Source organism: Ambystoma mexicanum, chromosome 6p (genome assembly GCF_040938575.1).
Source record: "Ambystoma mexicanum isolate Mex_15411 chromosome 6p, UKY_AmexF1_1, whole genome shotgun sequence".
Lineage (NCBI taxonomy): Eukaryota > Metazoa > Chordata > Amphibia > Caudata > Ambystomatidae > Ambystoma > Ambystoma mexicanum.
The window spans coordinates 419,164,836-419,191,340 of NC_090935.1; the positions used below are offsets into that span (position 1 = coordinate 419,164,836).

The following is a 26,505-nucleotide window of genomic DNA, read 5'->3' on the forward strand; positions in this document are numbered from 1 at the left end:
GAGAAGGCCTTCAATGGCTTAAAAGACTCCTTGTGCCAGGCCCCTGTCCTTAGGGCCCCTGATTATCAAAGACCTTTTATCGTGCAGACGGACGCCTCTGACACTGGGATAGGAGCTGTACTATCACAAGTAGATGAGAAGGGTAAGGAACACCCTATCGGTTTTATTAGTCGCCAGCTTAAGGACAGAGAGCTCAGATGGTCCACGGTAGAGAAAGAATGTTTCTTTGTTGTGTGGGCCCTAAGGAAGCTGAGGCCCTACCTCTATGGGACCCACTTCACTGTGCAAACTGACCATAAGCCTTTAAAGTGGCTAATGAACATGAAGGGGGAGAATCCAAAGTTGCTTAGGTGGTCCATAAGTCTACAAGGCTTCGACTTCACTATTGAGCATAGGCCAGGTGTCCAACATAGCAATGCTGATGGGTTGTCCAGAATGTTTAACCGACCTGAACAAGAGACTCATCCAGGGGTGGATTAGTTCCCCCTGTCCATAGTCTGGGAGGGGCGAGTGTTAGGAAAGATTTCGTAATTGTAAGTAATTTTCCTTCCATGTGGCAACCCCTAAACTTTTTGCTGTTGTTTTCACCTTGTTCTTGACTTTGCCAGAGAAGTGCAGCCTTCTGCCGCACTCCTCTGGGCTTTCGCTCCTTTCTTACGGGGAAACTGACATGCCCTTAAGACACTCAGTACCGGGGAACGCTGTTTCCCGTAGTTTCTTTTATCATGTTGCGGCTTTAGTGCAACATGACACAAGAGGGCACTGTAAGCTACGTTACAGCTCTCTTGGGTCTCTAGCCTTCTACAGGCCCTAGATACTCGTTTAGGATGGTATTTGATCGGTGCAAGTCATTCAGGGACTGGAATGGTGGCAGCGATCGATTTGTGTATTTTGAGCTCCTTTTGGCGTTCTGAGCGCGTTTTTCGCACTGAACCTAAAATGGTGGCCTGGCTCCCAAAATGGCCAGACCACGAGGCTCCTTTGTCCTGACCGTCTTGCTCCCTTCACCTTCCCCAGGTCGAGCGACCCAGAGCCTTCCTTATTTGGGCATGTACGTTCCCGCGAAACGTGGTTGCTTTCGCGGGCTTCTACATGTCTTTTGTGTGCCTCCAGGGTGTGGGCTGGGATGTCTGGTCCCAATACACATCCTGGGTGCCAGAGAGTCTAGGGTGGTGTGAATGCCTGGGACCACCGTGGTCCGTGATTGGTCCACGTATGGTGTGTGTGTTGATGAGCGGATCTCCCATTGGCTCCCCTCCGTTTTGGCGCGAAGGGAACGTGGATAAGAGGGGGCTGGAAACACCACTACCATGTCGATCTCCTGAGTTCTCACGAACGAAGGAATACAGGAGCCAAGTATCCTGCAACCAAGAGGCTGGACCGAGGAATCGCTGGTGACCCGCTGAAGGACTCCTCCTTTGCACTGCTGTCGTCCTGTGAAACCCTTTCCTCCTTTGATCGAACCAGAAGGCCTGTACTGGTGCTTCGACCTTTGGAATAGCAGGAACAGCTATTCCCGGCGACTTCATCATCTCCTGCCAAGTAAGCCTTCGGAAGCGTCTCTGGGCCATCCAGTTGACTGACCAGCTTACAAGGGAGTCCTGCTCTGTAACCGCCGCCAGGTTGTGTTGTATTTCGAGTCCTTGTCACTCTCCCACGCTTCGTGCACTTGGCGTTCCCAGGTCTGAAGGGAGGAGTGTCCATTTGGCTCGGATACACACGGCCGCTCCGTTGCCCTGCGGTGGTGACAAAACTGTGCAGGTTTCTTCGATTGGGACGTCTTTTTGCTCTACACGATGACGAGGCATTTCCCGACTCTTCTGAACCTGCCAGCTGCTGAAACTAACGTGGAGAAGCCTGGGTCTGCTTGCATCGGGGACCGGTGAGTAGTATAGCTAGGATCTGGTCGCCCTCCTGCAGTAGCCCATTGCTTTTCCCCGCTGTGTAAAAACAGCACCCTTTTGCCTGTACTCGCGCTCTGCTTCTGCTCGCTGTGGAGGCTGCGCTTGAGTCGCGGAACCTGTTCTTCTTCTGTTGTGCACTAACCCGAACTGCCTGACTTCCTCCGAAGAGCTTCTCCTTTTGCCCTTTGGCACCAGCGTGTGCAGGTACTTTGAGCACAAGGCTCCACTCTTCGCAGGGCTCGGACTTCCATCTAGTTAGGTGCCTCTGAAGGCGAACTGAGTCTAAAGCATTATCTCACTGCCTGTTTTCCTTCCCTTGCAGGTGGACTACACATTTCGTGCCTCAAATGCTTGAGACTGTCGTATTTGTATATATATTGTGTTGATATGGTATGTGTTGGCTTAATATTGTGATATTGTGATTTTCTCGCTACAGTCGTTGTTTTAAAGGCCTTAAAATAAATGTGTATATATTTTTGATATAACAACTGTTTGGAGTAGTTTGTAAGCGCTCTTGCTTTGTGTGCTCATTGCGGGCTTTCAGTCACCCTCACCCCTCTTGAGACCTAGTCTTGACCGCCGCGATCGCTACCTTGATTGGTCTGGCTCGTCCAGAGGTTACCCTGTTCCAAGTAATTAGGTTGGCCTTCTGAACTTCTGCGCCACCAGGACAGAGTTCAGAAATCCGTCTTAACAGTGTACATGACCAAGAAGAGGAACACTCCCTTAGTGAGCTCGACACACCAAAGGACCCTCGAAGTAAAATTGTATCCTAATGCTGAGGACACAGTACTCACTGTAGGAAGTGTCAACAGCAGAGAAACAGTAATGAGATGAAATAGGCTCTCTACGTGGATACGTACACAAAATAAAAATGAAAGCTAACTGCAAACCAGTAGTGCATCCCTCTGTCGATTAGAGAAGTTAAATTAGAATTCAAAAAGCTCCACATTGTACATAGTTTCTTCGCTGTTCTGCCAAGAGAACGGTATGTGTAGTGTAGTGACTACAGCGTCACCTGTACTGTTTCATGGAATTGAATTCAGCCAGCGAGGCACCCCGATGTACGTGAAGGAGAGCGCGAGACGAGGCAGTTGGAGTCGGGCGAGTGAAGGAGATCAAGGGGGCTCATCATACTTAACATGATCATTACCCTTTGTTTATAAATACATGTTACTTTACCCACACCGTCTTTGCGCTTACCTGATAGACCCGATTTTAAACAATACAATTACATTCATCAGTCCAAAAGAAAATATTTTTCAGGGTACAAAATACAAAGGTGATGTGAGCTGCTTTATTCTTTGGGAACAATTTGTCACCTCCAGACCTGTTTCTCTGATATTTCCAGGCACTGTTTTGCCCTTGGACAACCTTGAACACTAAACACAGGAGATAACAGCAATACAACTCTAAAGGGAGACACAGTGCTTCTGCCATGTATGGGTATTTGCTATGCAATTGTTTTCTTAGCAGTATTTTAGAAAAGTTGGATGACATTTAAAACAAATATTGAAACATGATAGTGCTTCATCCTCGGAAAAATGTAAACGTCACTTCCAATGTGATGAAGGCCTCTCTCTCTTCAAAGCACAACAAGTGCATCAGAGTTCCAGGAGAGTGCGCACAAACTCTGTGACCTAGGAACTATCATGGTCACAGAGAATGGAGATTTCAAATACAGTCCAATATGAACAAGTATATCTCATCGTGTTCAAACCAAGCAGCACCTGTCCAAAGGAAAATCACATTTAATTGGCAGTCGCATCACTATCCATTACGCAGACTTTAATACTTGGTGTGTATGTTGTAGAGTTGCTTTCCAGCACACTTGCTCGAATCATGGACTGCATCATACCATAATAGCCCATTTTCTGAGCAAGTTGAAGGCTGGTTCCCTATTGCCACCTGCTCACCTGGACACCGGCCCCCTTGCTGCATCTTCATTCTACCTCACCCACCAAACACCCACCCACCCACTCATGTGCCCCATCCCCTCCCTGTCGGCTTGGTCTAGGGGGCCATAATGAATCTTCAGACAGCACTTCTTCTCCTACTCTGATGTTACTGCCTCCTTCAGGGCTTTAAAGCAGCTCACTAATCAGAGGACAAGCATACAAAACATGAAGTGTTATTTTTGTAATAACTGTATGTCCCCTTTAAATAATCTAGCCCAAATAACAGTATACATGAGTGCAGAATTAATAGTATTTCTTAAATGGTTGTCAAACTGAATTCCAATACGATCTGGCTTAGTACCACCCGTGATGATGTATGCCTTTTAGCTCCATATAATGGTGCAATCATTGATAGTAGCTAAAATCCAATTAAGATGGTAATTCTCATTAACTCAAAAATAGTCAGACATTAGTGACTGAACTGAAGGCGAGAACTCCTTCTGTATTGGTGCCTGCTAGCCAGGTTTTGGCATTCCGAAGTGGCTTAGGTAAATGTTGGGACTTTTACCAGACCTAAAGATCATTTTCCAAAATCAGGAAATTAAAGCGCAGAGACAGAGCTTTGATGATAGGAACTCATCAGCAGCAAGCCGTACAGACTTGAGCAGAGTTTTATGTATGGTTCTTGGGATACAGGATTCCATGTTCTTGAATTAGAGAGTGGAATGTGCATCGCAAGAATCAGTCAGTTAAAGATAAACTCCTGAGAGATAGGAGGTTGGAGTTGCTGCAGTTGTTTAATGGAATAAACTCAATAACCACAACCGCCTTTTGGTGTGGTCATTGCCATATACAACAAAATGGCGACCAGCTCACCTGTGGCACAGAACTATGCCATAGCAACTGCTCAACAAAGGCACTGCACGGAGCCCAACCAGATAGATGGGTCGCACGCGCCTCGGGCTGAAGGCAAGAACATAAGGGCGAGCCCCCACTGCAGAGGCCATGGGTCGTGGCGAGCTATCAGAGTGAATCCGGGTTTGTTGTGAAGGGGCCGGCGAGCGAACCCCGCGAAGATACAGTGGGGCGCGTGGGCCCAATCGACGCAACAAGATGTCTTCCAAGGTGGTGCGACACCGGATCAAACAGCCTACGATGGAGACCTATGCTAGGTTGCCCTCGGGCGCGGAAGGGGGCAAGAGCAAAGAAACCCCTGCGGCAGCGACGGACCCACTGGTACTATCCAGGAGGTGCTGGTAGCAATAGCCGACTTGAAGGTGGCCTGGGAGACGAAGCTGGGCCTGGCCATGAAAGAGTTGCAAGAGGACCTAAACCTCAAGATAGGAGCGGTCCGAGAAGAAGTGAACCTGTTGCGCCAGGATGTGCGAACGATCGCGGAGCGCACTGGGGAACTGGAGAAGGAGTTGGCCCCGACCGTGGAGGCGTGCAATACACACGCCAAGGAACTTCATGCCCTCGTGCAACGAGTGGGCAATTTGGAGGACAGAGCAGAGCAGGCGGAGGGGCGCGCCAGGCGCAGTAACATTCGCATAGTGGGGGTACCGGAGGGAATGGAAGGATCGAACCCCACGGATTTCGTTGAAACCATGCTTTTACAGGAGATTACAGGCAGAGTGCTGACCCAGGGGTTCGCGGTCGAAAGGGCGCACATGGCCCTGACCAGGAGACAGGCCCCAGGAGCCCCCCCGCGGCCGTTTATTGCAAAGATCTTGAACTATTGTGACCGCGAGAAGATTCTCGAATTTTTCCGGAAAGGGGGCACGATAGAAAGGGGGTCAGCGAATATAACAGCGTATCCGGATTACACGCTGCTTGTACAACAGAGTCGAATGAACTTTGGAACGGTGAAGAGGAGGCTCAGAGAGGCAGGCCACCGCTACATGTTGCTTTACCCCGCTAGGTTAAAGGTGATTCATAAGAACAGATCCCTCTTCTTTGAGACGCCGAGCGACGCGATGGAATGGCTGGATATGCAAGGTCGACCACAGGAATCGGATGCCCAGACAGAAGTGGATGGAGATAAGTAGCACACTGCAGAGGCACCCGTGAGGCCATAGCTATGACATTGGGACTAGACTATAGTTTGACATTGTGCTTGTGTGGGGGAAGTCACGGCATCTGCCGGCGGGTCCCGTTGAATTCACTTCTCCTAAACAGATGACTGGGAGCTCCTGGGGAGCAACCTCTGCACCCGAGAGTAGTACACTTAGTTAGGTCACTGTTAGATTGGTGACACCCCGCGGGGTCCTTGTTCTTGGTCACGAGACGGGTCCAGACGTGGGTAGGCCTGAGATCCAGGGATGGAGCTGGGCTATTGTTGGGGGTTGGTGGGGGAGTTGTGTGCAGTGGTGTGAGGTTGGGAAAGGGGGAAGGGGGCAGGGGGGGCATGGTTCGTTAACAGAAGGGAAAGAGCCAGGAAGCGACCCTACATGGGGACAATTATGGGGAGGGATGGGACGGAGATAGACCGACTAGATGGCATCGGGTAATCTCAGAATTGTGACCTGGAATGTACGGGGCCTCAACAGCTACCTTAAACGTAACAAAGTGATGATGTATTTAAAGAGGATGCGCGTAGACCTAGCCCTGCTGCAAGAGACCCACCTCACTAGGGAAAGGCTGGAGGTGGTCGGGAGGAAATGGAAGGGCACCGTTGTGGGGGAGGGGTGCTCAGTGTATGCCAGAGGGGTTGTCACTTGGGTGGCGCCCCACGTGCCGTTTCGAGTGCTTGATTCTACGGTGGACCCGGAGGGTAGAATGGTGGTGGTAACGGGTCTCTTGGAAAACAGAGAAGTACACATCATAAATTTGTACGCCCCAATAACAATACAGCGGCCTACTTTAGGACCCTCTGCGGTAAACATGGCCCACTGGCGGGGGGTACGGTAGTGTGGGGGGGGCTTTAACTGTACCGTAGACCCCATTATGGATAGGTCCAAGGACAGGGCAGGAAAAACGGCACCAGTGGCTAAAGCACTGAGTACCCTACTGAAAGACCTAGGCCTAGAGGATGCGTGGAGAAGGCTGCATCCCACGGATAGACAGTACTCACACTACACAGCGCCACATGATTTGTACACAAGGTTAGACTACATGTTTGTAACAGCTGGGATAGTGAGAAATAGAAGGAGCAGAATACAAAGCCCGAGTGCTGTCGGACCACTCGCCCTTGGTGGTAGACTGGAGACACCAGCCCCCACGACCGCAGATCCCTACATGGAGACTTAGGACCGAGGCTCTGCAGGATGAGGGGTTTCGGGAGGGCCTGAGGGCCTGAGGGACGCCATTGAAGAATATTTTGATACAAACACGGGAAGCGTAAGCTCTGTGGGCACATTGTGGGAAGCGTTTAAGGTGGTGGTGCGTGGGGTAGCTATCTCCCAAGTTAAGGGGCTACAGGGGGGGGTCGAAAGGGAGCTCCGGGAGGCGGAAGGGGAGCTAGAGGAGCTCACGCGTTGCGTGAGCACCGCTCATGATAACAGAACCAAAGTAGAGGAGCTACAGTCGTCCTGCAGTGCACTCTGGGATAGACTGTGTAGACTCAGCTACAGGAAATATACGGAGAGGATACACACAGGGGGCGACAAGCCGGCAGATTGCTGGCTTGGCTGTACAAGAGTGAGACCCCCTGCTCAGTGATTAGTGAGATTCAGGGCGAAGGAGGTAGCATATGCAACACCCAGAAAGAGGTAAATGAGGAATTCCTTAAGTTTTACAGACACTTGTATGAGGACACGTGGGAGGATTATGGGCCAAGACATACTAGACACATTGGGGGACATTGAGCTGCCCATCTTAGATGATCTAGAACGTTCTGAGTTGGACGCACCCGTCACCTCGGATGAGCTGGAGGTAGTGATTCGGAACCTGCCCACTTGTAAGGCGCCGGGTTCGGATGGGCTGCCCAGCGAGTTCTACAAAACGTACCAGCAAGAGTTGCTCCAGCCACTGCTTGCCGCTTTCAACGAGGCCTATGAGAAGGGAGAACTCCCATTGTCCCTCCGTGAGGCTGTAATCATCCCACTCCTGAAACCAGGCAAGCCGGCCGTGGAACGCGGGTCTTACAGACCGTTGTCTATGCTCAACCAGGACAGCAAAATACTCACGGCGGTGCTGGCTAATAGACTGAAGAGGGTGATTAAGAAACTGATACACCCAGATCAGACGTGATATGTTCCGGGCAGGAACATCATCGATAAACACCGGCGGCTACGCCGTGTCATAGACCAAACTGAGGAGGACACGGGCGAGCTGGCTATAGTGTCGTTAGACGCGGCCAAGGCCTTCGACTTGGTACGATGGCCCTGGCTGAAAGCGGTCCTGAAGGGGTACGGAGTGGGACCCGGATACCTCAGATGGGTACAGTTGTTTTACAGCACCCCGATGGCGAGGGTCAAGACGGGGTCTACGGTCTCAGATTCTTGGCAACTGGGCAGGGGGATCAGACAGGGATGTCCATGGTCACCTATGCTATATATACTGGCATTGGAACCGCTGGCAATATGCCTGTGTCAACAATATGGGGAGGTGGGCATAAACACGGCCAGTGGAGAGCATTTGATATCATTATATGCGGATGATATGCTCCTTTATTTGCGCTACCCAGAAGAAAACCTGCAGTACGTCCTAGAGGTGATAGAACGGTACGCCATCCTCTCCGGTATATCGGTGAACCCTGGAAAGTCCAGCCTGTTCCCTTTGGGTAGATATAGGAATGTCCCGGTGCAGAGGCTGCCTGTTCTGCCAATACCATGGCAGCCCGTAACATTTAGATATTTGGGAATAAACATTTATCACAAGATCGAGATAGAACACAAGCACAACACGGAAAAAGCAACAGAGGGGATTAAGAACAGTATGGTATTCTGGTCCAGATTGCCCCTGACCATGATGGGGAGGGCGGCCTTGCTCAAGATGGTGGTCCTGCCTAGACTCTTGCACTTCTTTATAAACGTCCCGTTTCTGATACCCAGGAGCCTATTCGCGAAACTTCACAGCGTATGTAGGGGTTTTGTGTGGGGCAGCTGCAGTACGTGGCCAGGTGGCTCTCGACTGAAGATTCGGCGGAAGCCAGGCTCCTGCGCGAAGATACAGCCCCATACTTTCTGATGGAAGTGGTGTGGTTGGGCAGAGATAAACTGGTGGGCAAGGGGCGGCTACTGAGGTTGGGCTGGGAGATCTGGCACAGGACATGGAAGATTGGGGGGGACTCGGAACCATACTCCCAGCAGGCCCCTTTGGCGGCTCTGTGTGTGAGCGACTCTCAACTACTTGAATCGGTCCGCAGATACTGGGAACAGGTAGGCCTAGCCACCCTCGGAGACATATGGCAGGAAGGGGAGGCGGTGGACTTTAAGCGGCTGCAGGAAGAGACGGGAGTACACGGTGGCCAATATATAACCTACACTAGGCTGGTGAAAAAGACTAGAGAAAGATGGCCGGAGACAGTGCTCGCGGAGGATCCAGTAGCCTCCCTGGAAACCATGTATGATGTATCGGAGGGAGGGCACGAAATATCGAGGATATATGAGCTCCTGCGAGCAAGGGCAGGGAAGGAGTTGCTCCAATTGAGACAAGATTGGGAGGAGGAGGTGGGAGGACCCATGACGGATGGGCAGTGGGAACGGGCCCAGAGGTACCATTAAAAAGGTGGCCCGTAACGCGAGATTCCAACAGCTTCAATTGTATGCTTATTTAACCCTTGGGAAGATTGCAAAGTTTGGGGGATCAGCTATGCAGCAATGCCCCAGGTGTGGGGAGGTGAACGCGGGACTGTTACACATGTTTTGGGCTTGCCCGGAGGTGCATAGATTTTGGAACAAGGTCAAGACGAGACTGGCTGGCGGGGGGGCGGTGCTGGATGTGGAATCGTCCTGGTCATGCATGCTTGGACTATTCCCTAGACCCCGGCATTTGAAACACATAAGCAAGATGAAGGACCTGGCCTATGTCTTGGCCAAACGTAGGATCGCCATGGGCTGGAAGGCGGTCCACAGACCTAGGGTGGAGTTATGGTGGACAGATCTCTTGAGGTGGGCGGAAGCTGAATCCGTAGTCTGGTTTGAAGCGGTCACCAGGGGGGGGCGAAGAAGAAGCAGGGCCCTGGCTGGCCTGGCGGCAATTGGTGGCCTCGTTAGCAAACCCTTACCAGGGTGACAACGACACAGAGGACCCGAATGATGGCTGTCTAGGTAGTGTGCTACCCAATGATGTTCCCGCAAACAATATGTGAGAACCGGCTCTAGTTTAAAGGGGGAGGGGGGAGTTGGGGCGTTTGAAAATGTGTTGGAATATGATGCTGTCTATGTTTTGAAACCGTTGTAGTGTGTTTGTTTGACCTTAAAAAATAAAATAAAAATATATTTAAAAAAAAAAACAAACAAAGGCAATGCACCAAGGAAATAGACGTGCAACAGAATAAAGAAAAGGGAGACATAAGTGCATAAGCATAATGGAATATGAGCGTTACAGGAACTATGAAGATACACAGGGATCAATGAAAGGGAGTTAAGCAAGGGTGCAATACATAACGGTCCACCCTCCAAAAAACCTGTCATTATATCGTGAACAACCAACCATACCATGGTTAGAATGCAAGGAATACTGGAAGAACCATCTCAAGGCAGTGGAACATGATAATTTAACAGCGAAAAGAAGAAAATTATTTTACTTTTTGCATTAGGTCCCGAAGGACAAAGTAAATATAGAGAACTATACAGTAGAAGCAGGAGACCTAGATGAACATGAAAACGTTTTCAGGAAATAAGATCTAAATTAAGCCCCAGAAATTAATGTAGCACCAGGTTTATTTTTATTCCAGGGTTCAGAAAGAATAGGAGAATATAGAAAAATATATATATAAGAATACATAGCAGCATTAAAAACCTTAGCTTTGTCTTGCAGATTTGGAGCAGGCACAACAGCTGAATAGGTAATTGGAGATCAAATAATAATACACACAAAACAACCATGTTGTGCAAGAAAGACTTTGTGTGGAGATCCATCACTAATAGAAACCATAGTGATAGAGGAAACATTGAAAACACTTAATTGTGCTCAAATTAGATGAAACCGAGAAAGAAGGAACTCTGGCAAGAAAAATTAGGCAGGAGCACTGTGGAAGAAGGTGAGAACCAAGTAAGAGTAATTGGAAAAAAGAATAAAATGACAACAACAAAGGAAAATGAAGATAAGAAAGAGGAAATGCAGATTCACGGAAAACAATAAAGATGCTGAAAGATACAACATCCTAAAGGTGGAAATGAATCAAACTAAATAAGTGGTAGAGTAGGCCATTATGAAAGTTCAAAGTAGTGCCCATGAATAAATTAACAATGCTCCACAGGAGTAGCCCCTAGCAATATACCTTAGGCAACAATATGACACGATAGGTATTGAGGTAGGAGAGGAGCGACACTTAATATCCTTGTATGCAGATGATTTGTTATTGTATCTGAAATACCCGGAAGAAAATCTCCAATACATTTTGGAAGTGTTGGAGAGGTATGCCAGGCTGTCCGGCATAGCGGTGAACCCCCAAAAATCTAGCATATTCCCGCTGGGTGGCTGTGTGGGAACCCTCGTAGAAAGGTTGCCGGTGCTACGGATACCGTGGGCGGTGAGTTCTTTCCGCTACCTTGGGATAGACATGTACCACACGGCAGAAGAGGAACATAAGTGTAACACCCGAGATAGCCATTGAGAAAATCAGGAAATGCATGAAGTTTTGGGAGAAGTTGCCCCTAGCAATGATGGGACGAGGAGCAATGCTTAAGATGGTGGTCCTACCTAGGCTTTTACATTACTTCACAATATTCCATATATGATACCTAAGAAGTTCTTTGTTAAGCTGAACAGTAAGTGTAGGGACTTCTTGTGGCATGGCACCCGGAATAGAGTGGCGTTATGGAAGTTGCAGAACTTCTATGAAAAAGGTGGTATTAAACTGCCTAATTTCGAGGCTTATTATGTAGCGGGTCAACTGCAATATGTGGCCAAGTGGCTCTCTGATGAAGAGACCCCTGAACGTAGGTTGTTTGGGCAGAACTGTACTCCATTTTACTTAAGAGAAATGACCTGGTTGTCTGAGTCAGAAATGAAGGAGCGCCCTGGGATGATGATGTTTGGGAGGAAAATGTGGTGTCAAGCTTGTCGGATGATGGGGGACCCTTTCCCATGCTCCCCGCAGATACCGTTGGTTGCACTGACAGGGGAGATAAGCAGCTGAGGGTAATTATCAGGTCCTACTGGGAATCGGTGGGGCTGGTTACATTGGGGGACATTTGGCAAGAAGGGACCATTAAGGATTTTGAAGGACTTGGGGAAGTAGCGGGATTACATACAGGTCATTATGTTACGTATCACAGAGTGGTGCAGAAAATTCGGAACATGTGGCTGAAACAATTTTGACAGAGGAACCAGATGCTACTATTGGGGCAATATATGACATATCGGAGGGAGGGCATGAGATCTCTAGATTGTATGAGATGGTGATGACTAAGATCGGGAAGGAATTGGTACATTTGAGATTAGAATGGGAAAAGGAGATGGGAGTTCCGATAGAGAATGGGATATGGGAACGTGCCTTGGGATACCACAAGAAGGTGTCAAGAAATGCCAGGTTAAAACAAATACAGCTATATATAACGCACAGGGCATACATGACCCCTCTGAGGATATCAAAGTTCCAAAACATTGGGCACCAGGCGTGTCCTAAGTGCGATAAGGAGAACGCCGACATGATACACATGTTTTGGTCATGCCCGGTAATTGAGTGCTTCTGGGGCGAGGTGGCACAAAAACTAGCGGAGAAAGGGGCACGCTCGTCATAGACACGGCCTGGGCCTGCTTGCTGGGAGGGTTCCCCAGACCACGGAAACTTAAACATGTTGGAAAATTGAAAGATTTGGCGTATGTGCTTGCAAAACGAAGGATTGCTATGGGATGAAAGAAGTGCCACAAGCCACGGGTGGAGGTATGGTGGAAAGATTTACAGAAATGGGCAGAGGCTGAAATGATGGTATGGCAAGATACTAGCAGCATGGGTGGGGAAGAAGTGGGCTCCCTAATGGCATGGAAATTATTGATAGCGGAAATGTTTGGAATAGTATTGGATCCAACAGGATCCGAGGGCAGCGAAACCCTGCCACACGAAGCAGATACTGTATGCGAAGAACAAACAGGCTCATAAAGGGGGGTGGGATTGGGGGAGCAGTGACTAAATACTAAATGTGTTTAATGGAACTGTCATAAATTGCACTGCATGCTTGATTTGTATTGTTGTTTGGTTTGAATAAAATTAATAAAGAAATTTTAAAAAAAAACAATGCTCCACAGGAGGGGACATTTTGGGGTTCTGTGCAGGAACTATTTCACAGTTTGAAATCCTCTCCCTCACCTTGTGCTTTGGCCAAATACAGAGGCTCAGTCAAAGCCCACAAATTGGCTATTATCGAAGACAGGAAAAATTCTCTTAACTCGAGGATCTTGATGGCCCAATCAGAGTCGAGAGAACTATTCAAAATTCTCAAAGAGCAGGAAAACATAGGCACACCTGACGTGGTTCCAGTTAATGAGGATGATGCCTGGTGCCTATGTATTCAGGACGCCATGACAAATGAATTGAAAGCTATTAGGGCGAACTTGAATCGCAGGAAAAAAGAGCAGTCGTGCACGTCCGACACGAAAGTGACCGATCCGCTCTTTAGAAATTCCGCCATTCCTCAATTTGATTTCTCCCCATCTCGGAGGAGATTTCTAACATAGTCGTACGTCTTGTAGTCACTTCTTGTAAGGGTGATCCCTGCTCTGCATTGATTGTGAAGACCTGTCCTTCGGCCCTTTCACTGCCATCTACAAATTCGTAAATGCCTCGCTTTTAGAAGGATTTGTGCCTAAGAATCTCAAACAGGCTTGGGTTACTCCCATTATTAAAAAACCCAGTCTTCGCCCGAAAGATCATCTTAGTTACAGGCCAATCATTAACACACCGTTTCTTTTGAACATTTTAGACAGTGGCATATGAACAGCTTGCACTACACCTCAAGAACTATCCTGTGCTCAACCCCTGTCAGTCCGGTTTCAGAGTAGGCTTCGGTACTGAAAACACATTAGAACTAAAATAGAAGCTTATGGAGCGCACTGATAGGGGCCTTTATTCCATGCTAACGCTCCTTGGTTTATCTGCTGCCTTCGACTTGGTTGACTACTCTATTTTGGTTGACAGGTTGGAGGCAGTAGCTAATTTCTCCCCGTTGGCAGCACAATGGATCGCTTCGTTTTTGAAGAGCTGCAAAAGCAGAGTTTTCTCCCGGCAAGCAGAAGCCCCCCATTACTATTGATTTTTGCATCCCACAGGGCGATTGCTTATCCCCTTACCTTTACAATATCTTCATGGTCCCATTCTTTGCCTCGCGGGACCAGGAGGGATGCATGTTCACCAATTACAGGGACGATTCCCAGTGTGTCGTGCCATTGGTGGGCACCCACTCAGTGGACGAGGCCGGATTAAATTGTGTGTACTCATCCATAGAAGACTGGATGTTGAGGAACAATCTTGCTCTTAATAAGAGCAAGACAGAACTTCTCATTGTGGGTTTGCCATCCTCATTGTCCAATCTGTGCCCGTCCTATCTCAGCTTTCGTCTGGGTGAAGTTACGATAATTCCTTTGAGAAAGGTTAAAACCTTATGGGTTGTGTTAGATCAGCAGTTATCAATGAAAAGTCTGGTGTCTTCTGCAGCTTTTCACATAAAATTGCTTGCCCATCTTAGGCCTTTTATTAATCAAACCATCGCACGTGTGATTATAAGAGCCAAAATCGAATACTGCTGTAGTCTTTTGGTGGGTGTAAATAAGACAGAAATTAACAGTCTTCAGGTGGTTCAGAATGATGCTGTTCGTCTAGTGACTGGGCTTAAACGCTGCGATCACGTCTCCAATGCTAGAAAGGGTTTGCACTGGCTCCCAGTGGAGGCTCGAGTGCAGTACAGACTATTGGTCATTACCTTTGAGTGCATCCAAGGCACCATGCCCATGTATTTGAGACTGCTCACTGCAGAGAAAATCCAAGGTCGCGTCTTAAGATCTAGCAATCAGAAACTCTTGAACATCCCGAGATGTAAGACTAAAAGGGCCAAAAAAGGAGCCTTTTATCTCTCCGCCCCTATGGTTTGGAATAACCTCCCTCTGGATCTTAGAGCTCAGCCAAATCTAGAGTCCTTTAAAAAGAGCTCAGCCAAATCTAGAGTCCTTTAAAAAGAATTTGAAAACCTGGCTTTTTAAGTAATCACCCTTGACCGTTTTGATTCTTGGATTCTCCTTTGGTTCTACCTTGAGATCTTTACCTACTTTTTGTATTGTGAGCACCCCTAATGCCCAAGGGTCCATGGCTGCACTCTACAAGTGTTTAAAGTAAAGTAAAGAAACAAAAAGAATGTAGCCTATGTATAAGAGGATAGTAGATCAGAGGATGAACAAGTCATGGAGGTGAGAGGCCAACCCAATATAAGATATTCATTAAAAAAACAAGAATTGAAACATCTGAGTTGTGAAATTATATTTGATAATTGAAAAGTGAAAATGATGGTGAATAACTGCTCACCATAGACAGTAATAACAGCTGACAAGTGGAAACAACTGGAAGGATTAAGACTGTCACATTAATTAAATAGGCAAGATATAAAGAATCTGGTAGGATTTGAATAGAATAAATATTGAAATGTGTAGGATTTATTTACACAGTGATCGAATTTAGAGAGAGGGTGGCAATGACAATGATATATGTATCAAGTAAGTGTGTGGATGTTCTGGGCTAGATAGATTGGGCAGTACTAAAGATTAAATTGGACCCATGTTCAAAAGTATTGTATACGGAAAGAGGAGACAGTAGAACAAAGGGAATTGTCAGATTTTTTAACCTGGAATAGGATGCCTTATGGGGTATGAACATACAATTATATAGGAGCCAGGAGCAAAGGCAGTAACTTCCATTGGTGCTGAGAGAACGGTTAGAGAAAGAGTTAGACACATTAGAAACAGAAGGAATAATTGAAAAGATTGAATCGGCAGAATGGATAAGCCTACTAGTGGTTGCACTAAAGAAGACTGGCCAACTCAGGAAGAATTGTAGGTTTGAATGGGCCGAAGAATGCAGGCAAGCAATGGAAGTGATGAAGGGATCTGTGAAGTGCCCAATATAGGGGTTGGGGGTTGTGAGTGGTGGAGAAATAAAGTTGACAGTGGATGCGAGTGGAAATAAATTGTGTGTCCTGCATCCAGAGCTATTTCTGAAACTGAAGCAAGATATTCTATAATTGAGGGAGAATTATTGGTGTATGTTTGGGGAGTTAATTATTTCAGGAAATATTTGTGTGGTATTAAGTTCACAATATGTTCTGATCATAAACCCTTAGTGGAATTGCTAAAAATAGAAGTAATGAGAAGGGCACGACCCATGCACGTAGGTAAGGAGGAGAAGCAGAAATTGTGGCATTAATACATGGAGTGGTGTCAAGGAAGAAATGACAGGAATAGTTGAATGATGATTATGTACTTAAGCAGGTTGAGATTTACTAAGGAAGGTTGGCCTTTAAAAAATGACGTAGAGGAAAGTTTGAAGCTGTATTTGGAAGTACAGGAAGGATTATCTATAGAAGAAGGCATACTGGTACGAGGGGAATAGTTCATTCCTTCAATGACTGAGGGGGATGTAATTAAGTTAGCACATGAAGGACATTCACCAAACGCTAGGTCATAGAAAGATATTGGGGGCCTGGTGTAGATTTGTTCACTCAAAGAATGGGAAGAAATTGCTGGCAATGCTTACATTCTGACAAAAGCGGCAAGCCTGTGCGACAAGTAGGGGTCATTCCACCTCCAGAAGGGGCATGGAAACTGATCATACGTGAAAATCAGATTTACGCTTTTGATTATTTTCCAAAATGGCCAGAGGTAAAGATGGTTAAAAATGTGAACATGTTTGATTTAATAGTTCAGAGAACAAGTGTTCAAGAAGGAAGGCATATCGGAGGTAATAATAGCTGACAATGGACCGCAGTTTAGAGGGAGACCTATGATGTAGTTCACAGAAGAGACAGGACATTTGCAGCTAATTATCACCCTGAAACTGATGGGTTGTTAGAAAGATTTAACAAGGTGATTGATAGTAGAGACCGTAGAAAAACTGTAGAGAACAGAGGAAAATTGTGGCGTATAAAGATGTCACCAAACGGAGTTACAGGGATTTCACCATTTAAAGTAACGAGAGATAGGGGACTTAACATTACGTTGAAACCAGTATGCTTTGGTAGAAGAGGAACTGGAGTAAATTAAGAGGAGAATCCTAAAGAAACATGCTAAGGATACAAGAATTTAAGACAATGATTTAACCCTGGAGATTGGGTGAGGATAAACAAGTGTCATTTGGTGAGTGAGTGTTCACGTTTTCTGAACCTCTGCTGGTGGAAGAAGAGTTTAAAAATGCGTGGAGGATAAGTGATAGGTCAAAGTGTGTGGAATCCAACTGCGTGCTATCAAACAATGGAACGAGAGAAGACTAGGGTATAAGGAGATTTGCAAGGTAAAGTGGCATATGTGGGATGAGTTCAGTGGAAGGAATTCTGAGTCCCATATGGAAGTTTCACAGGGAAAAGAGTGTAGGAATATTAGAGAGAATGTCAGAGAAAGGAAAAAAGAGTTTAAAAGCCACCTGTGTGAACTAAAGATGACCGCATATAAGACGAAGAGTACATATGCACTTATCTCTGGACTAAAACATTATATGTGACTAATGCAGATGCCTTTTAAATTTAGTTAATCAATTCACTAATGCAACTGCATTTAAATGACGTTAATCAATTTAACTACAAGAGTTTGGTAGTTAATGTTATTATACAATCTGTTATGTAGTTTGGTTAATGATGTTCTACAATTAGTTATATATTGTTGATGAAGTAATATTTCACAATATGAGTAATTGGAAGGGAGCTGGGTTGTATGTATGGTTCTTGGGACGCATGATTCCAGGTTCTAGAATTAGAGGGTGGAATGTGCATTGGAAGAAAACTGGTCTGTTAATGATAAATGCCTCAGAGGTATGAGGGTGGAGTCGCTGTAGGTGTTTAATGGAATAAACTCAATATCTAGAACCAGCTGGTGGCATGAACATTGCCAGATACAAAAAGTAGTTAACTTGTTGAGCCATATGAATGGGGCAGTAAATCGGGTAGCAACTGAAATTGTTAAAATCTGTTTGTATCTGCATAATAAACCAAATTGATCCTTAATTAACAGTGTATTTTATTTCTACACAGGTGGAGCTTCTATGACTTCATTTCCCAGAAAACACAAGATACTGAAAAATATTCACGTCCTGGACTGATAAAAGTTGTTTTGTGTAATGGAAGGCTATATAGGTAAGCAGAGATGTGTTTGACACTGAAAATCATTAATGTTCATATTTTGTAAGAATTCTAAAACAATTGTCGGCCTGGAAAATTTGTTGACGCTGTGGCATCTAATCAGGATACGAAGAACAAGAGCAGTGTCTGCCAACACAAGTCTGCGGTCCTAGGATCCCTTTGCTGCTGTGTACATATCTGCAATCTTGTATGCCCCCTCACCTCATTCCCCTGTGTCGCAGCTCCTACCACCTTCTCTCCTGCTCCTCTTCCTCGTCAGCCCACTTGTGTTTCTCTCAATTTACCCCTGTCCATTAGTGTGGCCGGTTCTAATGGCAGTAATACCCTTCCACAGGGGCTATACCACTCTGGTAATGGCCTTCCACCACACGTATTCCCCTTGCTTCACTGTGGCCATTAACTTGACAAATGCGGCGTGCCATTACAAGAAAGTACAACTTGCCTACAGTGTTATCACTTAAGTATTTGCTTGTTACTTTTCTTTTGAACGATTCCAGTATGGTTATGAGTCGCAACCCTTAAGTGATGCATTGAACCACTTTTCTAAATCTCCACCCATCCAAGAATAAAGGATGTTAGCCAATGTGGACAAGGTGCTGCTCCTTTGAGACCACAGATTTTTCTGAGACCAAATATCAGGCATGTAGAGTGCCGGTAGAGCTCAAATAGGGTCCAATGCCAAACATGTATGTGTTTTGCTTTTTCTAACCACAGTCTGTGTTTTCTGGTAGGGCATGCCCTCCACTGTTGGCTTTGTCACTCTTTTCTGGGCCCTCAGACATTTCCATGGCTTGGGTGCTTGTTTCTTTCTTAATGCTCTTGCTTTCATTTGTATGCCTTATATATTCCTTATAAATTCCTGTGTATAGGGGATGGCTGCAGTGGCCTAAGGGAAACTAGTGGGTCATGACAGGAGAATGAAACTGCTGTCCTTGAGTTGGAGGTCCGGTATGCATGGAATGTGATGTTGAACGTTTTGAAGTGGGACAGTGGAAGTGTATAGTTTGTGCTGATCTCAAATGTAAACGTCCTGAAGCATGCATAACTTTTGAACCTATTGGAATTTGTGGCTGCATTCAGATATTTGTGGGAAGTTCTATTTCTTCTTTCCCCAGGTTTGCCTTTATTGACCTAGTGACTTCAGATCTGTTTATTTTCCCCACTGGCCATCATCTTGATGGTAGATGCCCTGCTAGGGACGTTTTACTGAAGGAATGATTGGCTAAAATTGGTGAGCCAAGGACTTTGTTCTGTTCAACCTCTTGGAACAGTCTATCGTGATACCCCACTTATTTGCTGGACATGTCCAGACAAGCCAAAAAGAGGGACCTGGCTGCCGTGAGCCTTTACACAGAGCTCCTGCCCTAGCCCACATTACGATGATCTGCTGGTGACTGGTAGGTCTGCGCTGTTCTGATGTGTATGTACCTGTTCAGAGGCCTAAGATTCCCTCTTGTTTTGATATATAGATCATATAGTAATACTTCAACATCACTGAATTGTAATCTTAGTAAGGAAATAAATTAAAGAAGCAAAAACAATTGAAAGGTTTAGCAATGTGTTGTTGTACCTACAGTAACTGGGTACAGGTAGATGGTAGTTTGAAGGGTAGCATACATTGCAAACACTAAGACACTGTGTAAACGACTTTTCAGTGATTTTAGATATATACTACAAGCAGATGTTATGTGTGTGTTTTAGCTATAATGTGTGAGGCCAAATCTGTGGCTAGTATTGGTTGGGTGAGGGTTCGAAATGAAGCTTGAGTTAGTGAGATATTAAGTGACACTGTGCAAGAGGAGCAAGAGTCAGTGCACTTGTGCTTGGTACCCTGGCAATTGTTTGGAATTGTAGGCACCATGTTTTGATACCTTTTTACAAAATTACCGATCTCAGGGAGAGACTTTCACATAGTCCTTATCTTCAGGCCCACAACATGGTGATTGGTTAATTAAAAAAGGTTAAAATGTAGATTTTTACAAATATGGCTAACGCAAGGCATGCAAAGTGGGATTCAACATAAATTGCTCTGTTGTAGCCCATCTACAAAGATCTGGATAATTAATAAACAGATAACTTGCAAAACTACATACAGCATATGCGCTAATGAGCCCCTGTTGGACTGTGTATGCTGAATCAACCCTTGTGCCCTCAGAATTCTAATGTACAGCTTTTAAGGGCAATACAAACAAAGTGAGACATGAACTACACGTGTACGGTGCATTTTGAAGAACACCATAATGCACCCCAGAGGCAACTGATGTATTTCGGTCTGAACCATATTAGGTTTTAATCATGTGTGTGGTGTAATGGGTAGGAGATGTGACTAAACTCCTAAGACAATTGGCTTTCCGCTACATCATCAACATAGGAACCATGAGTCAACAGGGATGCAACATTATTGAGGAGTCTTTTGTCTTCCTACATCAACAAACCTAATGTGTCATGAATATTTGAAGAGAAATAACATTCAAGTGGTGATATTACAGGAAACTAATTGACATGGGACGGATTTGAGGCGGTTGGAGACCAAATTGGGGGGGGGTAGAGATATACAGACCTTCTTCTACATTTGCAAGAGGGGTGCAAATTTGGGTGGCCCCGGGGGTCCCTCTGCAGGTGGAGCACACAGTGCGGGATAATAAGGGGAGGATGATAGCTTTTATGGAGCAATTGGAGGGCCAAGAAAAATGTGCAACCAATTTGTATGCTCCCAATGTGGATGACGAGAAATATTTTCCATCGGTGATGCAGTTGACAGGGGGCAGCCGTACCGTCCTGTATGTCTGGAGGCGGGGGGGGGGCGATTTAAACTGTGCCCTGGACCCACAATTCGACAGGACGGAAAATAAGGGGACTACAAAACTGCAGGTGCGAAAAGCACTACATCAGGTTGTGGTAAGGTTAGACCTGGTGGAGGTGCACGGTGTTGGCGCGAGTTATGGTTGCTTAGCTTACCATACCTGGCGAATTTCAAGGGTTTTTCGGTTTTACTTGGAACCATAACGTCCCATTAACAAAGTTTTTTTTTTTTTTTTACTGAATTTCACAGGTTTTTAGTGGCGCAACTTAACCATAATGTCCCTTTTAACCAAGTTTTTTTTTACTGAATATACACTTTCATGGTGTGAATTTGGGAGATTTTTACTAGGATTCCCTTACTTTATATACATGTAACATAGAACATACTGAAACCCCCCCTAATGATTTTTGAAGGAAACGGACTGTGCGTATGTCCGCAGACGGGCGCAGACGACATCAACACTATCCAAACATTCAGGAGGTATCTGAAATTGTTCTATCGTACCATATAAAAACTTCACAAGTTTAAAAAGCAGCACTTAAACACATTATGAGTAATAATAAATAAGCAGTGGAACCTACACGTCTAACACATCAACCACCCATTTAAATACCATATGTAATGAAATGGATTATATCATAACAAAAAAGATATTCCTCCAACATAATTACCTCACAGAAACTGCACAGCTAGGAGCAACAATACACAAACACAACACAACGAATACAAATTACCAGAAACTAGTAAGTAAACTTAATGTTTCTTATATATTTGTATACTTTTTGTATGAGGTACAGAACAATTAATGTATTTGTGTTTTTCACACAGAAATGTGCAGTACTTTGGAGTGGCTCAAGGAGAATTTTCCGCGTGACGAAATGTCGGAAGATAGCGATAATAATGGTACACACTTCTCTGCATAAGCAAATTAATAGTCAGTACTTTATGTGTACTTCACATATATATATATATATATATATATATTTCTTTTTAACAGACCATGCAAAAATTGAAGAAATTCTGCCAAGAGACACAATGCAAGACACCTTGCAACGCTTAGAACAGAAAGTGGACATGCTGAAAGATAATTTCAATGGTTTAAGGCAATTTGTGGAGGAGCACATCAAAGGAAAAATTAGATTCCACTGTACCTGTACCTGTCCCCCCTCTCCATGTCCCGGTGAACTAACCCCAAACAACATAAACGTTGCGACAAAACTTCCATCCCTTCATCCCCTCTCAACCATCCTCTGCAAACCCCTAACTCCCCTGTATTTGTTTCAGTTTCTGAAATTCTTTGTGGCAAATATTTTTTTTTTAAAACAATTAAAATGGCTGCGGAAAGCGCGCCTGTCCGGCCTGTCCTTAATTAACAAAATATGGATGTCCTAAGTACACTACACCTATCCGTAACATTCGCAACCAAGATGGAACTGTTCTTAGAACACACCAGCTGTCCGGGATATCAGTAAATCAACAAAATGGGGGTGTACTAAGGACACCTTCTCCGTACCACTCGCAACCAAGATGAAACTGTTCTTAGAACACACCAGGTGTCCGGGATGTCTGTAAATTAACAAAATTGGGGTGCCCTAAGGACACTATACCTGTCCGTACCGTTCGCAACCAAGATGGAACTGTCCGTAGAAGAGGCGTGGTGTGCGGGATGTCCGTAGTCAAACAAAATGGAGGTGTCCGAAGGACACTATACCTGGCCATACAGTCTGCAGAACATCTACGCACATGCGCACCACACGCGATAGTCCTGCGAACATCGCACCTGTCCGTGACTGTCCATCTCACTTGTGTTGCACTTTTAGTTTCAGGACCCGAACACTGTCCGTAGAGCACCCGCGCGCATGCGCACGACCGTTCCTGTGCATTTGGTGTCCTGCGGACCCCCATTTCATTCACGGACGCGTTCACGACGTCGTCATGTGACCGCACCCACGCTGAGCGTGTTTCCTAATTTGCACACTTTGTCCGCTTCCCCAACATTTTAAAAGAACTTATACAGACAATCCAAATTATTTTACAGTAAAAAATCACAATTTCACATGTCCCAGACAATGGCCCTAGCTTTCCACATATTTTTTGCAACTTTTTGAAAGCTTTTCAGTGATCGATATGGTCACGAGGCGCACTCATCCACCCCTATAAAAGGCCACACCCCAGAGCTCATCTTCATTGTACTTCTGGCTATTGGAGATTGACTTTTGCTGCCTTTAGTGCTCTAGCGGAGAGTACCTCACCAACCCTAATGGCATCCATGGCTGCTGTTGCTATATCAGCCTCAGTACCACCCCCAAACCCTCCACCACCACCACCTACCCAAGGGCCTGCAGAGGGGAATACGTGTGAGGATGTAGAGAGGGAGGATGAAGAGAATGAGGTTGAGGAACTCCCTACTACCAGCGCTCGCCGGGAATCGTGGGTGTGGCAGTCATTTACTGTTTATGGTAACGTACCAAAAGCACGTGCGGACAAGGTCACCTGTAACCAGTGCAAATTGGTGCTGAGTAATGGGAGACGTGGTTTGTACAGCTTTGGTACGACATCCATGAAGCGACACCTAACTTCGTTCCATGCTGCAGACATTCGCAAGGTTGTACCATGTAAAGAACGTAGTAGGTCGAGTTCCTCCGCAGCATCCTCGTTTCCGATCCTCTCACCACAAGAGACACTCCTGTGGGAGAGCGCATCCCTCCAGCTGCTTCAGAGGCCATTTGCGATGCTGTTGACCCTAACCTTTCGAGGGTCACAATATTGTGTATGTACTACGATGCAGTACTCTGCAGGGGAGAGAGTCTTCGAAGTGCTTTCGAGACTACGGTCACGGAGCACCAGAAGAGCTGCTACCTACCTAAATAAGGACCACCCTACATCTTCCTCTCTCCACCTGCCCTGTCTTATCCCTGCGGTTGGTGTCCCTTCCTTACACTCCTTTCCCCTCCTCTCCTAGTGTGTCGGGTGTAGAAAAAGCCAAAAAAATATATAAAACAACAAAAAGTAAAAAAGAAGGCTCTTTTCAGAGCCGCCTTTCTCAGTTTAAAAATAAAACTATCAAGTAAAAGGTGCAGGCCACCACCCATTTTTTTTTTAAAGTCAGTGGACAGTCCTAGGACAGATACAATTGTGGGGTGCAACCCTAGCAGAACCAATGCACTTTTCTCTAGGAGTAAGTGGTGGCTCTGAAAAGAGCCTTTTGGTGGCGTTTTGTTTTTTTCAAAAACTTGGATTCGTCAATATGTAATTCAAAATGATGACTATACTTCCAAAAAGGGTTGCAATGCATTTTGTACATTTTGAATAAAAATCTGATTGCCAGCATATCTAAGATGGACTCCATTTCTGCGAAAAATGAATGTGCTGCGAAACATAATATTTTCATTGTGAAAGAGGACATGCCAACATCTCTTAGAAAGGCACAAACAGCCTTATTGACATTGCGACTCGCGGTCTCCATTTGTGGACCAAATGAAGAAGAACGCAGCCACATTTGTCTTCTTTGCGCAATACGAGAAATAAATTACTTGGCAATTTTGAAACATGTCCATGACCTTCTCAAGTCCTTCCTTCATTGCAAATTGCAAAGAAATTCTAGACACATGTCCTAAACTGTTCCCTCCACAATGAATTATAATTATGTCTGGATGATGCTCTCTCTGTAAAGTAGCACAGAGAGGTACCAAGTCCAGCCACTTCATTCCACGCACTCCATACCAGTGCACTTCCACACGAGGGAATCCAATATCTGCAGATATACCACAACGTTCTGCATGCACCTTCAACCAATGTATCCATGAGTCTCCCAAAATCCAGATAATCCGTTTTCGAGCACACACAGCCATAGCTGTCTGTTCTCCTCTCAGAAAAAAGACGTCCTCACTAAATCTCTCCGTACACAAAACACCCACTAAACTTTACTGACCAATCCCTAGCTCCGCTCATTCTCATTTGAATGCCTCTCCACCACAGAATCCCCGTATGTAATACGCGCTGGCCGCAGACTACCGCCATGTCCGCGGACATGTGGAAGATCAGAGCGTGGCAAATGCATATTTAAATAGTGTTCCCCATTTCCCCTTTAAGGTGGGCTCTGAAACGAGCCTTTTTTTGGGGTTTTTTGCAGATGCCTGACGGGCACCTGTTTTTGTATTTTATTCTTTTTTTTTCTTCTTAGTTTACTCCTAAAATCATCACATAACCTGTTCCAAAGCAATCCTTACATTCCAAAAGAACATGGCATTTCCTAAAAAAAGATAAAGAAACACCATCTGCTTTGAAATAACCCGCATTACTCGAAACAATGTTCTTGTGGCTACAGAAAAACATACCAGCTCTTAGCATGAAAGCACGCATGCCGCGATTGGTTGCACAACTAGCAATGCTTTGATCAGGACAAAAAACAGAACTGTTGTCCCATTTTGCTCTAGGAAGTAATCTAGAAAAAATTACTTTCGCATTTGGAAGGATGTTGATTACTGCTTGAACCAACTGTTCCAAATCTCCCAACAAAGTAGGGGAACTCGCATAGCCCAAATGGAAAGCACCATAGTGCAAAACTACCACATGGATACTGTTCATCCTACGCATATCTCTGCAAACTTGGAGAATTGCCTCTACATTGCAGTCAGTCACAGCGCTCCACACCACCTCCACTCCTTTAACATCGAAATTGTTTGGCACATGCCTGCATTGACAATAGTGCTGTCAACCGTGGACAAACATATCTCCGAGCACTAACACCCTGACTGTCTCCACTTCTGCCATCTTCACTGCACACACTCTTTCTACACAAATCAACAACGTCAACATCTAATTGGCTGATCCCTACAGTCCCCTTTCCATGCTAGATTTGCTGTAAAACCCTCTATGTGGCACGCCCTAACCGCGGAAAGGCGCAGTGTCCGCGCGGCACATAACTCTTAGCCAGCCCTTCTACCCTTTCCACATCACTCGAGAATCCATTCCCTCATTGGACACAGCTAAGCAGTCACACAACCATCCACCAATAACATCCAAGACCTCTACATCTAACTCCATCATCAGAGTTCCGCACTTCAAATGTACTGTTCATCACTCTGAATACAAGTCTCATATCATTGGAAAGCACCTACTACAAAAACTACTGTGCAAGTCTCGAAGATTTCTACTTACAGCTCCACGCATAGCCACATGCATGATTACAAAGTACAGGTATACATGTTTTATTCAGAGTGCATGTACAACTCTTATGATTCCATATAAACAAAGTAATGCCACTAAATCTGCATAGCCAATGCATACATGCCAACGCTACCGCACTACTTTTTTACTATCTCCTCCATAACCTATACATACATGCCAACCCTCTCGATTTGCGGGCGAAACTCGATTTTTCATTAAAAAAAGTCACAATTTCTTTTACTGTCTCCCACCTAAATTAATGCTAATCCCAATGCGATCATATGAGAAAA

At 45.5% G+C, this 26,505-nt stretch overlaps 1 protein-coding gene across 4 annotated transcripts in view; it reads left to right on the forward strand.

Annotated features, from left to right (window-relative positions):
- The window catches only part of C6PH5orf34 (chromosome 6p C5orf34 homolog), a 676,382-nt gene that overhangs the window by 236,362 nt on the left and 413,515 nt on the right, over window positions 1-26,505 (forward strand). For all 4 annotated transcript variants that reach the window (XM_069627234.1, XM_069627233.1, XM_069627235.1 and 1 more), the window contains exon 5: window positions 18,136-18,237. In XM_069627234.1, coding sequence (XP_069483335.1) covers window positions 18,136-18,237 — 102 coding nt within the window. The remainder of the gene's footprint in view (window positions 1-18,135; window positions 18,238-26,505) is intronic.